The sequence below is a fragment of the Talaromyces marneffei genome, chromosome 3 (assembly GCF_009556855.1).
Source record: "Talaromyces marneffei chromosome 3, complete sequence".
Lineage (NCBI taxonomy): Eukaryota > Fungi > Ascomycota > Eurotiomycetes > Eurotiales > Trichocomaceae > Talaromyces > Talaromyces marneffei.
In genome coordinates, this window is record NC_072350.1 from 2,343,298 (window position 1) to 2,358,798 (window position 15,501).

At 46.6% G+C, this 15,501-nt stretch overlaps 5 protein-coding genes across 5 annotated transcripts; 4 read left to right on the forward strand and 1 right to left on the reverse strand.

The window, feature by feature from the left end:
* Window positions 1-53: 53 nt before the first annotated feature.
* Window positions 54-1,689, forward strand: EYB26_004596 (uncharacterized protein; the record flags this gene model as incomplete). Its single annotated transcript, XM_054263887.1, has 2 exons — window positions 54-740; window positions 820-1,689. 2 exons carry the CDS (start codon window positions 54-56, stop codon window positions 1,687-1,689), a joined length of 1,557 nt encoding a protein of 518 aa, XP_054119862.1.
* Window positions 1,690-3,362: 1,673 nt separating this feature from the next.
* Window positions 3,363-4,399, forward strand: EYB26_004597 (uncharacterized protein; the record flags this gene model as incomplete). Its single annotated transcript, XM_054263888.1, has 4 exons — window positions 3,363-3,372; window positions 3,428-3,641; window positions 3,708-4,147; window positions 4,200-4,399. 4 exons carry the CDS (start codon window positions 3,363-3,365, stop codon window positions 4,397-4,399), a joined length of 864 nt encoding a protein of 287 aa, XP_054119863.1.
* A 459-nt stretch (window positions 4,400-4,858) lies between these two features.
* Window positions 4,859-7,291, reverse strand: EYB26_004598 (uncharacterized protein; the record flags this gene model as incomplete). Its single annotated transcript, XM_054263889.1, has 7 exons — window positions 4,859-5,191; window positions 5,255-5,687; window positions 5,744-5,947; window positions 6,006-6,163; window positions 6,227-6,618; window positions 6,688-6,804; window positions 6,856-7,291. The coding sequence occupies 7 exons, from the start codon at window positions 7,289-7,291 to the stop codon at window positions 4,859-4,861; spliced, it is 2,073 nt and encodes a 690-aa protein (XP_054119864.1).
* A 975-nt stretch (window positions 7,292-8,266) lies between these two features.
* EYB26_004599 (uncharacterized protein) lies at window positions 8,267-10,397 on the forward strand (the record flags this gene model as incomplete). The annotated part of the gene is made up of 5 exons (XM_054263890.1): window positions 8,267-8,487; window positions 8,553-8,917; window positions 8,991-9,389; window positions 9,443-9,756; window positions 9,813-10,397. 5 exons carry the CDS (start codon window positions 8,267-8,269, stop codon window positions 10,395-10,397), a joined length of 1,884 nt encoding a protein of 627 aa, XP_054119865.1.
* Window positions 10,398-10,981: 584 nt separating this feature from the next.
* Window positions 10,982-14,738, forward strand: EYB26_004600 (uncharacterized protein; the record flags this gene model as incomplete). Its single annotated transcript, XM_054263891.1, has 5 exons — window positions 10,982-11,238; window positions 11,608-13,346; window positions 13,403-13,587; window positions 13,636-13,802; window positions 13,850-14,738. 5 exons carry the CDS (start codon window positions 10,982-10,984, stop codon window positions 14,736-14,738), a joined length of 3,237 nt encoding a protein of 1,078 aa, XP_054119866.1.
* Between the last annotated feature and the right edge of the window lie 763 nt (window positions 14,739-15,501).

Sequence of the window (15,501 nt, forward strand, 5' to 3'; positions counted from 1 at the left end):
CCTCCAATCTTCTTCGTGGCCTTCGGAGATCGCGGCCGTTTTCGGAAATCGCAATGGCCTCGATCTCTTCCATCCTGAATGATTGTTTGAAACGATTCAACAACTTAATTGCTTCAACTACACTACAACAAAATGTGACCGAGATCCCACAAGAACTATGGCAAGATGAACTTGGAAGACTACGAGTTTGGGCAGCCAATATTGGCGCTCATCAAGTTGGCCCGTCATCTCTCGATTATCGATTGCGAGACGCATCAAACATCAGAGACCAAATTATCCGTCTTTTGAAGGGATTGCAAAGAGCATTTGATGACTTGGAAGAGGTGCTTCAGGAGCCAGAAGGGGAACCCATCCCTATCGAAGATGATAGTGAGCTAGAAGAAATGAATGGCTCGGAAGTACAGCAAATATTCAAAGGACTTGTAAACACCATCGATTGTCTATTTCAAATGTCTATGGTTATACGGCGGCCAACACGACATGATCAGTTCGTGGGTATCAAAAAGGCAGATTCGGCACCTTTCGAAATTTATGATGTACTACACGTTGACAACAAGTACCCAGAAGCCGATAAAAGTATCATCAACAGACTTGGTGTTGCAATATCAAGGCGGAGGGCGGGTCTCAAATATCGAGAGCGGCATCATATGAAGCTGAGTAAAGGCATCAATAGCGCTTTAGAGAGCCAGTCAGAAACAGGGTCAACAATCTTGTCTGAGACCGTTGCCACGGAATTTGAGGTAAATCAGCATCTCCACATCGATGAGACAGCATCAGACTCCGGGGTTTCTCAAACATCTTATGCTCAAAGTCTACTAGAAAATAATGATAGAATTTCGATTCCTTCTCCTCCAAAAGGAATCAGCAGAAGGGAAACCATTTGAATGTCCTTATTGCTTTCATGTCATTACGATCCGAGATAGGCGCTCGTGGATACGGCATGTCTTTACGGATCTTATGCCGTATGTGTGCGTTTTTCCAGACTGTTCTACGCCGGCGATGCTCTATGCAAGCCGTTGGGAATGGTACCACCATCTACAGACCAGCCACTTCATCCAGTCTCAAAGGGACGCAGGATTCGATTGCCCCTTATGTCGCGAGAAATTAACCAACGCAGTCCGTATCGACAGACATCTAGGACGTCACTTGGAGGAGTTAGCCTTGTTCGCCTTACCACGGACAGATGGTGACGAAGATGATGATTCTAGAGCAGATACCGAGCCAGAGCAGATTGACGATAAATCAAACTGCGACCAATTAAATCATGATGATCCGCCATTAGATTCATCTGCATCCTCAGAAGGGATTGGAAATTGGGAGGAAACACGGTCTCTGAATGATATTAAAATGGATGATGAGGATTTAGCTGGGTTTGGAAGCTTAATTATGGGGGAGCGAGCTGAGATAGAGGAGAGAGACGCTGCGAGAGAGGTTGCTCTGGCGAAAGCCGCGGCAATCAAAGCGCCAGAGGACAGCCAAATCACAGAGGCGAAACTAGCAGAAAAGCACTCCAGAGATCGGAATACAGTAAACCTTGTGGAGGCACCCACCGAGGCTGACATGGCCAAAGGGTTGGAGTCTTTCTGGAAGTGTCACCTTTGCAGTGAAGCGTGGATATCTTCATACGTTATCCAACGCTTGTATTGTAACCACACGATATGCTCTCTTTGTGAGACTTTTAGTATATGACATTCATACCTAGCTTCTTGCTCAATTCAATATTTTGACCCCTAGATGTTGATATAGCCTAAATCTAAATCGGTGTCGGCAACGGCCTCGATGCCACACTGGGGCTTCCACAATTCATACTGTCAGAAGCAACCTGAGTAGTCGATCTTGTATCCAGAAGAAAATGATCTAAGGTACATGATCTGCTTTGATGTCCATCCAGCTTACCTGATTATCCCAATCAGCTATCAGCGCCTACCAAAGATGGCGAAGATGCCATGCACCAGAATGTCATCTCACATAGTGTCAATTAAAGATAGCTGCACGCCTGTCTTTTTGTATAGATGACGAAATTGCACTTCCTCGGACCAATCATGATTGTGAATTCATACCCCGCATTTGCCAATTACAGATCTCTTTTACAACCAATCAGGGATGATATGATTGCTTCTTGTTTCTTTCTCTTGCAGCTCTTCTCTATTCTTGATTTCTCAAGTGATGGATTTGCCTTTATTGGAAAACTCGTTACGTTTCACAGTCACATACTTCCCTAGCCAGCCATACTCAACAATCAAATACTATGTCGATGACGTCAGAGCTATTGGCCCCAATTTGAGACAGCAGGTCAAACCTATTCAGAGACTTGCCGTCGAATCAAATATACACCTGCACGCATCAAAGGCCAATGTTGTCCTAGTGTAAGTCCGCATGAAGGTCAGAAGACATTTTGCTTATGTGGACTATGTCGTACTGCTCCTTCCATGACTTGACACAGTATCTCAATGGATATATCATTCGTTCCCTGCAAGCAGGCTTTGCCTGCATATGATGTATGCATGATCTAGTCATAGCCAATCGGCGGATAAGGGTGATCACATTTCCTTCCAATTCTTGCGATCACTCTCGTGGCGTGACTTGACGCTGTGAAAAGAGTGTGTAGGATTGGAATATGCTTTTCCTCGCGACGACGAGTACAAGGAACCATTGTCCAAGGGATATGACATGAATTTCCCTCTCATCTAGATCGTAAGTTTCAAGAGTTTCGCCTCTGCCCATCCCATAGTCGTTGCTCCAAAGGTCTGAATCTTTGGGGATTGGATTCGATTGAAATTAGGGTTCCAGCCCCCATCTTCAAGGAAGAGCTCTGTTCTCTTTTTCCATTGCTGCCACCATCTCGTTGGTAACCTTCCCAGCGTACTTCTCATTTCCCCAATCACATCCTCCAGTCTTTCGCTAAGGATATCGTAAAAAGCCACCTGTTCCCAAATAAGGAGACATAATGAATGTCAATTGTCTGTATTGGAGACTTAGATAGTGTTCTGCAAGGAAGAAGCTCAGGCAATCCAGAGTCCTGATTTTAGGGCTTGCATAATTACGAGTCAGGGATTTACCTAATAAAAACAATGACGGCCAACGCCTCGTCAAACTGCGGGGTTTAGCTTCGCACTGAATCATAAGTTCTACTGTTTGTTTTGTCTAGATGAATTAAGTATCATTGGTGAGCGTGGTTTGAAGGTAGAAGTATCTCGCCACTTGGTGCTGTCTGTGCATACGTCATTGTCCGCGTGCGACAACCCCAACCAAGTACCTCACGAGAATTCTCTCCGTCTTCTCTTTGACTTTATTCCTATTCCTAACTGTACGAGTTAATGTTTCTTCAATATCTCTGCTAACAACCTGTCAAGGCTATCAGAATGGTTAACTGTGAGTAAACAAACCATGTCCATCGTAGCGTTGATGATTCCCTAATGCACAACAGTTAACCCCTTCGCTCAACGCGAATCTCACCACCACAATGCTCTGATCACGTATCAGGTGCTATCAGTTCTGTCTTGGGCTCTGGTCCTTGTCGTTGGCATCTACTATTCCATCCACAAGCCTGATGATGTGGAACATGGACACAATATCTGGAAGCAAGCAAACAGGCACCCGACACCATTCTCGCAAAACACAACCATCACTGGGATTTACTGGTAAGTAATCAGCGCGTACTCGGTAGAAACTGTTTCTCTCTAAGTATTTTGATTATGAATCCGCAGGATCCTGCTGCTCTTATCTCAAGTGAGCTACATCTGGCACTTCTTCTCCAACAACACCACCCTAGTCACCAGCGCCGCCAATGTAGCCTCTCACTTCATCCTCAACAATCTCCTAATCTTTGCATTCATCATGCTCTGGGTCCGCAACTGCTTCTGGGTAGCCGAAGTCATCCTTATTATCCACGTCATCAGCCAGGCTTCTGCATACTGGACTCACCGCGAATCTCCACCTTTTGTGCACTGGCCTGCCATTGCAGGACCATATGCATGGTCGCTTACGGCTCTGTTCTGGAATGGAGCTGTCGCCGTACATGCTAATGGCTTGCCCGCAAGAATAGTGGCCAATGTCTTCATTTGGGTGATATTTTTGATTGGCTTCGTTCACATCTTTGCCGCCAAGGATTACATCTTCGGTTACTCATTATCTATTTTGACTCTTTGTAAGTCCTGTCTCACTTCGCCGTTCTGATTCGGATATACTGACCGCTTCAGCCCTCGCTGTCAAACAAATTGCCATCAAGGTTATTGCTCTCCAATGGATCTTTGCCTTTGTCATTTTCGCGGTCTTTCTCGTCGGCTCGCTATACGTCTCTTCCGCTGCTTATACAGGACGAGACCTCTGGCTCAAGCGTGTTGTGGCACCTGACTCGACGACTGATCGCGAACGAGAGCCGTTGCTCAACAACCCTTGATTGATAGTTTTGAAGGGGATCAGATCGTACACCGCGGTTTACTCCAGTCAACTACCAGGAAGTATTCGCTCTGCAAGTAAAACTCAGTCTGTGCTTTCATCGTGACTAAGTGCATGCGTCAAAAGTCAAATTGATACCCAGGTACCACTTGTTTTTCTACTCTGAACCCAAACCAGAATGTATCAAAACCTGTTAATTACTTTTTGTTGGCTCACTGTTACATATCTAGCATTTGGACGGGCTGGCAGTTGTGTTTCAGATTGTTACTAATCCTTGCTAGTCTATCTTCTCTTTATTGGCATTGGTCGTGTGTTTTTATTTGTCTGTGATATGTTATGCTAATGAATGCGTCTCTCGTATTTATTTGTAATTATCTAGTAACTATAGTTTTACATATCGTTGAGATATTCTTATGCACGAAGCAAAAATCTAATAACAAACTCGTTATATCAAACATACTCATACACGACACTCCATCCCTTTTGCCCCTAACCAAGGCTCATGCGCAGCAACACCATCACTTCCACTATCAATCAACATCGCCATCCCACCCGCCAGATGCCACATAACATGACAATGAAACATCCAGACGCCAGGGTTATCCGCCCTGAATCTGAGGACTGCATATCCACGCGCCGGGATTTGAACTGTGTCTCGAAGGACTGCTCTTGATAGGTCGTAAGGATCTTCATCTGCGCTACCATTGTCGGTGGCCCAAGGGTTGTATGAGCCCCAGCGCGATGAGCCGGCTGGAGATTCATATAGAGCCACAACGTAGAAACTATGGCCATGCTGTGTTTCACCACTCGTTAATAATAAACATAAAAAAAACCACAGGGGTTAAAGATGACATACAAAATGAAACGGATGAGCCCCCTCATCCAAATTATTAACCACCAAATCAACCCACGCGCCTTCCAGGCCCGTCGAAACCGCCAGCTGATTCTTATCCCATAGATTTCTCGGCAATCCCAGTAACGGATACGGAGGGTCACTTTGTATGCTCCATGTTGTGCGATTGAAGAAGCCGTAAGGGATGTTTTGGAGACGGCTTAGTTTCTCGACTTTTGCGTAGACGATGTGTGTTTGTTCTGATTTGGGAGGGAGATGGGAGAGGATTGTGCTTGTTGAGGAGAGATTGTTGATATCGATCATGTTACCTTCTAGGCCGTCGCTGGATTCGTCTGGGATTGTTGAAGAGGGGGATGAAGCCTTTGAAGATAGTGGTGGTTGAAGGATGGGGAATGATTGATGGGTTACTAGTGCTGGATTGCCGATTTTGAAGTCGCTAGATAGGCCTTGTTAGATCATGTATCTTCTTGTCAAGAAGGAGGTTATGCTTACGACTCATCGAGCTTCACAGTCATCCATGAAACATTGTCCTTCACAGGCCGCAAGACGAAATCCACTCGTTGACCTGGAAAGAGAATTCCAACCGAAGACTTTCCATCATCGTCTAGCTTCATCTCGACCGGATTGCCGCCATCAAGGGTAATCACTTGTATTGAAGTACCTTGGGCAAAACCAAGGGTTATTCCAGTGAGAGATCTATTAACCACAACAATTAGCGTCTTCATTCCGTGGCATTAATATCGGAACTTCCCACCCGGTATTCACAACCCTGATCCGATATGAGCTCTCCCCGCCAAGGATCAAAGGTGGTCTCTCATCGGGAGAACCTATACAATCCAAAGGTCGAGCTGGAACTGCTCTTGAGCAGTCGAATCGACCAGCTCCGTTCACTAACATTGAGTCCGGAACAGGCTACTCCAGATTAGCTGCCTCATATCCTCTGCGCCGATGCATGGTGACAAGTTTCTAACTTACCTCATACCCTCTGGATCCCCACCATAGATACCAGCTAGCCACATCCTTGGCCGTACGATGATACCAATCCCCAATCATCAATACAATTTCCTTATCGTAGCTATACTTAACACTATCCAGGACTGAATCCTCATCGTCCTCCTTCCCATTCAAATCCTGATGCTTGATAAGTAACCCCCGCACATTAGGTGTAGTGGGCGGACGAGCATGGGAAACAGGTCGATGCACAATAAGACCTCCATATAGACCATCTGACCTTTGAACGGTGGAGTGTGCATGGTACCAGAATGTGCCGCTTTGAGTCTCGGAAATGGTGAAGTTGTACCAGAATGAGTGGCCGGGTTGGATGCCGCATTGGGTGACGCCAATAGCCCCGTCCATTGTATTAGCGCCTATACATTTATTTAGCTGGATTTCTTTGAAAACTATAATATATACTTGTGATTGGTGGTAATGCATACCTCTCATATTGAGGCCGTGCCAGTGTAGAGATAGCTGCTCGTCCTCGAGGTCATTGTGCACAAGGATTTGCAGTGTATCTCCTGAGCGAGCCTCAATCAACGGTCCAGGAAAGACATCTAGCATGAGGAATCAGTATTTATGCCATTTCACTAAACGCTGAGACATACCGTTAATCAAATAAACCCTCTTGTCGACCCCGTCCGGTCGCCGTTGGCCGGCAGTTATACTCCAATTGAGTGTCTGTGTAGCCGGCTCACGATAAATGTGGTCTTCCGGCCGTAGATGGCCATTCTCATATATGCGATTGTCTAAATCCAGACTCAAGGACTGAATTGAGTCATGATCATGCAATGATTTTGATAAACGGCTAGTATTGTCGCCGTTGTTGCTCTCGTAGTAAAAACGGACGAAAAGCACAAGTGCTGCCAAAAACGGCAATATACAGACCACCGTAACGAACAGTTTCGAATAAATATAAGCTGTAAGTTTGGTTTTTTGCTTTTTCTCTCCTGGTTCTGATTGCCCCTGCACATCTACCGGTTGTATTGTTGGATCGGGAGATTTGGGAGCATGTTGCTGTCGTTTACTTGGTCGTCGTTGCATCGTGTGAGCAAACGGCAAGGTAGAGCGACATATGCATACAGAGTATGTCGGTCCGTCACTAACTTCCAGACATAATGTTCTCTAGCACCGATGTAGGAAAAGTCAGGGTTGTCGTGACATGCCGAGGGTTCCGTGAGCTTAGATAGCCCTAAGTCAGTCAGCCCCGCAGTTTCCTGGGCATACAAACAAATGCTTCTTGAAGCAACGAATAACCAGAACTAGAGCGAGCACAGGGTAGAGAAACCAAGGAGAACAGTTCCAGAATAAATTCTTAACAATTGTTTCCCAGACCGAACAAGGAAAGAGATCACGAATAAATTAAGCTTATGTATGTGCGTGCTAAGCCAGGCCAAGGCCGGCGTTTGGTACGTTGCAGCCACAGAACAGATTCGCTGCTCACACGTGCCCATTCCAGAATGTTAGTTCGACAAGTCGCATTCTCCAGAGGCATCGATTGATTGATACTACGTACTACGTAGTACGTAAGCCCTAAGACAGCATCCGTTAGCCCTGCCACTTATTAACGCTGTTTACGATCCTCATGCGTATATATCGCTTTATCACTGGTCTGAGAATGGGATTGTGTACCCCGCAGTTGATGGTGTTCTCAGGTAACGCGACGAATCTTTTGTTTCTTCTGGCTTGGCTGGGTTCATTCAAGGTTTTGAAGCTCAACGGCAGCCTCGGCAAGTTGGCCGATTTGCTTTGGCCTCTCGGTATCAGCCGAAAAGCGAGAAAGAAGGGCGTGAAGTAGGAAACACGCGGAAGAACGTGGCTAGGAATAGCGTCAGTTTAAAATTAAGAAAGAAACACTAAAGCTTACTGTGTACGTTGAGGAATGGGAACGTGCGCTTGTGCATCGACTTCTATTCGACTATTTCTGTCCTTCGTGCCTCGTTGTTGAATGTCGGTTTTTTTTCTTGATGCTCGACAGCATTGGGAATAATCACTTCTTCACGAACATCAATTTCCAACATGGCTCTTGCATTGAGTGTTGCCCTAGGCTTGGGCTTGGGTGCAAGCCAAGTGAGCGCCAGCCCAGTAAAAGCCACCGGCTTGGAGCAGATTGAGCATGTCGTCCTCTTCATGCAAGAGAACCGAGCTTTCAACCATTATTTTGGAACAATGGCCGGTGTAAGAGGTTTCAATGACCCCAACGTTCAGGTCAATTCCGATGGTCGCTCCGTTTGGTACCAGTTAGTTTATCACGCTTGTAGCCGCCGATAAACACACATGTATATATACTAACGTTCGAGCTTAGAAAGGTCGATTCGACCTTATCCAATGCGACCGATTACCTCCTGCCATGGTATCTCAACTACCTAGGCGGAGACTGGTCAGAGGCCACTCAATGCATGGTTGCAGGAAGTAACGGTTATAGATCCAATCAATTGGCTCTCAATGGCGATCTCAACAACCAGTGGGCCACCCACAACACCCCTTGGAGCTGGGGTTACTTCAAGAGAGAAGAACTCCCCGTTCACTTTGCCATGGCCGAGGGATACACTATCAGCGATATGTATCAGGAAGGTCAGATCACGGCGACTAACCCCAACCGTGCGACTTGGGTTAGTGGAACGATCAATGGTACTGGTGCTGTTTATATTGACAACAATGAAACTCCTGGTACGCCTTACCCATGCACGATTTGTTTATATATAAGGAAGATAGGCTAATGGTAAATCGCGGTGCGATATAGGTTGTGAAACCGGAGCACACGGAGCATTTTCCTGCTATCCCCTTACATGGGAGACAACATTCGAGATCTACGAACGCCTCAATGTGTCGTGGCAAGTATGGCAAAACACCAACAACTATGACGACAACCCAAATGCCTGGTTCAAGCAGTACCAAGAGGCTGCCTCCGACTCTCCTTTGTACATTCACGGTAACTCTTACCAGTACAGTCTTGATGACTTTGTTGCGGCGGCGGCCGCCGGTACTCTCCCCCAAGTGAGTATCATCATCGGACAGGAACAGTTGTCGGAACACCCCCCTTGGCAGCCCAAGGATGGAGCTTGGTTGCACCAGCAGATCTTTGATGCCGTTGTCAAGAGTCCCAAGTACGACTCCACCGCGTTGTTCATCTCTTACGATGGTAAGTACAATCCCCAGCACTTATTTGATCACAGCTAATCAGACATTGAATAGAAACTGGCGGTTGGGGTGATGCTGTTGTCCCCTTCCACTCCCCCGCCGGAACCAAAGGTGAATGGATCGAAGATCCCCTTGGTGTCTTCGGCCAAACCTACACTGGTCCTGGTTTCCGTGTCCCCTCCTGGATTGTCTCACCCTGGACTCGTGGTGGACGAGTTTTCGGCGAGCACTGTGACCACAACTCTCAGATTCTGTTTATTGAGAAGTGGCTCGCAGCCAAGGGCTACAACAATGTTGAGCTCAAGGGCATGGAAGCTTGGCGCCGTGAGAATATGTGTGATTTTGTCAATGCTTTTGACTTTGCCAACGTAAGCTTTTAACTCAAATTTGGCGTACGCCTAGATACATACTGACTTATCAATAGCCTGATTACAGCATTCCCCAAGTTCCTACTGCCGAGGCTCCTCACACTGACTCCAAAGGCAACTTTGATGGTACCAGCCGCTGTGAATCAACCTTCTCCTCTACCAGACCACCAGTGCCATACGGCAAGCAGACTCTTGAGGATTCCTTGTATTTCGAAAACGGATTCAAGCAGGTTATTGGTTCTTTGACCGAGGGCCGCTATCTCACCTTTGAATCAAACGGCTATGCCTTGACCAACCCTGCTTCTACCAAGGGCAAGGGTACCAATGCTCTCACAGCAACCAAGACCACATCCAAGCACGACAGCAAGGACCAGCGCTGGGTCATCCATGGTTCCCACGGCACTTTCCAGATTTCAAGTGCCCTCGACGGACAATTCATTGGAAAGAACGGCAAATTAGTCGCTGCCAGTGAGCAAGCAAATTCCGCTGCCAACTTCGAGATCACATTTGAAGCTGGAAAGGGCTATAGTGTGCAGTACATCGGTGGCAAGTACTTGACCATCAAGTCGAATGGAAAGGTGGACAATTCGGGCAACAAAGCGGCTGGATATGAGGTCTACAGTGTGTCGTATCACAACTAGATGATGCTACATTAGGTCATTATTCCTCAGGTAGCGCGTACATCTTACCTTGGGATACGAAGTATCAGACGTCATGTCTGGCTACTTATCTGGAAATACGTAGATATAGAAATTCAAAGATGATGTTCTTAACTTAGCCCTACATAACTTAGTACGTACATACTTGAAACCCTAAGGAAGTACAAAAACGGAATAGCGTGAACTGCTGTGCTGTTGCCGTGGAAACAGCCACCCGCTCCGGCCTTGACGGGCGTTGACTCCATCAACATTCAAGCGGCCGTCTCCACCTCCTCCATTGTACTACCACCTTATGTTCCAGACACATTGAATGCAGTGACTGTTTGTTTGTCTTGGTCCAGCTCTAAGAACAACTTGTATTCTCTATCCTACCTACTGTGCTCAGGACGTTTATCCCGAGTTGTTATCGTTATTGATCCTTCTATCGCCTGGATATCTTGTACCAGTTCGGGCTGTATTCATTTATTGGATCAACAAACACACCCACTCGTCAATTTAACTCCTCGAAAGAGCAAATCAATGCGATCCTAGGTTTGAAAAATCCGCGACTGTCTGCGACAAACGCAATGGATCCATCAACACCTTCTCGAGGCCAGGGCCATGGCCAATATGTTGAGCAATACCCTGACGAACTCCCACCATCATACTACGGTGATGAAGGCAGCACCATTTCATCGCCAACACAAAATGACGCAGGGGGGGCTTCAGCTACAATGAGACTGCTACCCAATGGTTACAACAATGAAGACATCGATAGTGGCAGCGATCTAGGAACCAACGCTGCCCGCTTTCGCATGGGACACACATCATCCACCCGCAGAACGTATGTTGTTGACTCTACAAACCCCAGTGACGAAGAACCTAGAAACTCAGTTTCGTTTTCTTCTCTGGAACCCCATCATAAGGAACCCTCTTTTCCCAAGGCTGTCGCTCGTGCTGTCTCGCAGGACCCATGCAGACGTAAGGCAGTAGCAGCCCGACCAGACACAACACTCCCTCAGTCCAACCCCAAAACAAAAACCCTTTCCATTCGAAAAGGGGCACAGACATATGGAACGAAGCAAAACATCATTCCCCTGCCCTTATTTGCAAAGATACCCAAACCTTCACGTCTTCCTGATGAAACAAACCCGAAAGCTGAAACATTGGATCTCAGCATGATCGAACAAGGAGCTAACATGTTCCTAAATAGTGCGAACCCATCGCCTACCAGATCAACCCCAAATCGGGTTCCAATTTTCCGCCCGCGCCAAAATTCAGTCACCTCCAGCATCGGGCATACTCCATCGATACCGCCACCTGCCGCATCGGTTATAGATTCACCACAATATTCGTCTAGACCAGGCTCTCCGACGCGTCCTTGGACACCATCTCGAGCATCGACCCGGCGACGAGCGAACTCATCTATCTCAGGAGTGAGCTACGAGCCAGCGGATCTCAATGGAAGTCCAAGGCCAGGTAGCCGTAGTTCTGCTTATGGAGGTAGTCCGCGCAGACCTCTTCCTCCAGCTCCATTGTTTTCAGGCCCTCCAGCTAGTTCAGGAGAGACAAGCATAGACATTGGAGATGCTCGTTCGGCGGAAGATCCTTTCGGGGGAGACGGGCAAACTATCGATCCTCGACGATCATATGATTCCTTTAGAAGCGAATCAACAATGGTCACCAACGAGAAAGAGGATATGGTAAAGGTCGATCTGGACGAAGTTGCTCATGACGAAGAAGGAGACGACACTGAAATGCTTGTCGACCCAAATATTCACTACGGACCTGCACCTGAGGGTAAACAAAGCCGTCGTGGCGTACGGTCAGCCCAGATGTCGAAAAAAGAAGTCCAACTTATCAATGGTGAGCTTGTTCTGGAGTGCAAGATTCCCACCATCCTTCACAGTTTCTTGCCACGTCGTGACGAACGCGAGTTTACCCACATGCGGTACACTGCCGTTACCTGCGACCCGGATGAGTTCAAGGAACGAGGCTACAAGTTGCGCCAGAACATCGGAAGCACTATGCGAGAGACCGAGTTGTTTATTTGTGTCACCATGTACAACGAGAACGAGGTGCTATTTACACGAACTATGCACGGTATCATGCGCAATATCAGCCACTTTTGCTCTCGAACCAAGTCACGTACTTGGGGCAAAGATGGTTGGCAGAAGATTGTTGTTTGTATCATTTCCGATGGTCGTGCTAAAGTCCACAAGAGAACACTCGATGCTCTAGCAGCTATGGGTGTCTACCAGGGAGGCATTGCAAAGAACGTGGTCAACAAGAAAGAAGTGACAGCACACGTGTACGAATACACAACGCAAGTGTCATTGGACTCTGACTTGAAATTTAAGGGTGCCGAGAAAGGTATTGTACCTTGCCAGGTGATTTTCTGTTTGAAGGAAAAGAATCAGAAGAAACTCAACTCTCACCGATGGTTTTTCAATGCATTTGGTCGCATGTTGGACCCAAATGTGTGTATCTTGTTGGATGTGGGTACTCAACCTGCACCTACTGCGCTCTATCATCTTTGGAAGGCGTTTGACCAAGACTCGAATGTCGCGGGAGCTGCAGGCGAGATTATTGCCGGCAAGGGAAAACATTACCTGGGTCTGCTCAATCCACTTGTGGCCTCTCAGAACTTTGAGTACAAGATGTCAAACATCCTGGATAAGCCATTGGAGTCTGTTTTTGGATATATCACTGTGCTTCCAGGTGCTTTGAGTGCGTATCGATACTACGCTCTGCAAAACAACGAGGATGGGCATGGACCTCTTAGCCAATACTTCAAAGGTGAGACGTTGCAAGGCAAAGATGCTGATGTCTTCACCGCGAATATGTACTTGGCCGAGGATCGTATTCTTTGTTGGGAGCTAGTGGCAAAGAGGGGGGAGAGATGGGTGTTGAAGTTTGTCAAGAGTGCCGTGGGTGAGACCGATGTCCCTGGTATGCTCCCCGTGTCCTCGACATAAAAGGAGGAATAAATGCTAACAATTTTGTAGATTCGCTTCCGGAGTTCATTTCACAACGTCGTCGTTGGCTTAATGGTGCCTTCTTTGCGGCCGTGTTTTCCTTAGCCAACATGCGACAGATTTGGGAAACAGACCACACATTGACGAGAAAAGTTCTTTTACATATTGAATTTGTTTATCAATTCTTTCAATTATTGTTTACATATTTTGGATTGGTGAGTTGACTCTTTTTCTGGCTAGCGAGCAAATCTAACATTTGACAGGCCAATTTCTACTTGGCATTCTACTTTATTGCAGGGTCACTTTCCAACCCAGATATTGATCCGTTCGGACATAACATTGGCAAATACATATTTTATGTCCTTCGTTATGCTTGTGTGCTGCTCATGGCGTTGCAATTTATCCTCTCGATGGGTAATCGTCCACAAGGGTAAGATTTCTTCTGTCAGTTGGTTGTATCGTTCTAACACGTAGTAGTGCACGGAAAATGTTCCTGTTCGGCATGATTGTGTACAGTATCATCATGCTCTACACATCGTTCGCAACCATCTACCTGATCGTTGATAAACTGAAAGGCGGTGGACTATCCCTCGGTAGTAACGATCTCTCCAACATTGTTGTTTCGCTCATGTCGACCCTCGGGTTGTATATTTTTACTTCCCTGATGTACCTTGATCCTTGGCATTTGATTACTTCTTCAGGGGCATATTTCCTCTTGTTGCCGAGCTACATTTGCACGCTTCAAGTATATGCTTTCTGTAATACTCATGATGTGAGCTGGGGTACGAAAGGTGACAATGTCCATCACATGGATCTTGGTGCTGCCAAAGGTCTGGGAGGATCAAAAGTCGTCATGGAGATGCCTACCGAACAACTCGACATCGACAGCGGATACGACGAAGCGTTGCGCAACTTGCGAGACCGCATCGAGGAACCGGAGCCTCCAGTTTCCGAGGGTCAGCTACAGGAAGATTACTACCGCGCTGTGCGAACATATATGGTTTCGATCTGGATGGTTGCCAACGCCCTTCTCGCCATGATTGTGTCGGAGGCATATGGAACCGAATCCGGTGCTAACAACATCTACCTCGCCATTATTCTCTGGGCTGTCGCTGCTCTCGCCGCATTCCGTGCCATTGGTTCAACCATATTCGCCATCTTGAACCTCATCCACAAGATCGCCGAGGGTCGCATGAAATTCCAGGCCGGTTCACTGGGTCAAAAGCTGCGTAAAGGTGGCAGAGGTGGTGGCAGTGTCGCTGGCTCGAGTCAATATGGCGGTAGTGCCAGTATCAGAGATTTGATCTCGGAAGGTGGCTGGAATATTCAACGAAAGGCAAGGAAATTGATGTTTTGGCGTAAATAATCTCTTTTCATCTCTCTACTGCTGTGATAATGATTCCTTTTTGATGTCTTTAATGTTTTTGTGTATGATTTGAGGATCGAATCTGGTTATGACCCATTGGCGTTTGTTTGTGTATTTCTCTACCATATTTTGGAGAATCGATTTTGGTGTGTTTTGATGTTTCTGTAGTTTAATTGAATTGATTCGTCACGATACCTCAGCATGTGCGCGACAATGGTTTCTTTATTCATTCGAAATAGAAAAAACTACTTTTGATCTACACTACTCTAGCATGACTGGCATGAGTAGTAATTTGCAGTATATTCCAAACAGCCAATGGCGCGTCGGGGTGAAGACTTGTCAGTCGTCCCCGTTCTGCAGTATGCAGCTACTCAACAGCTCAAAGTCAAATGAATTAAAAACGAACATTGAGATTCAAAGCTTGACTCAAAGCGGGAAGTTATTAATAGCGTGACAAAATAAACAGTCACGCTGTCGACGCCATGCAGCTATGTACACCAACACCATCAATTGAGGCGTGGGATGGCCTGCCACCATGCAGGTCGACTCTCCTGACATGACTGTAGTCATGGTAAGAACAGTTGCGTAGTAACTTGGCAGTTATGGATCATGATTGTGATATGATTGATGATCTGTTTCAACGTGTTTGACAGCGAGGCCCAATGTCGGAAAATATCGTACAAAGGACAAAGTCCTGTGCGTCCTCGGTGGGTATTATGATGAATCCGAGTCAAATATCCATCAGGGGCACAATTGTAGTTAC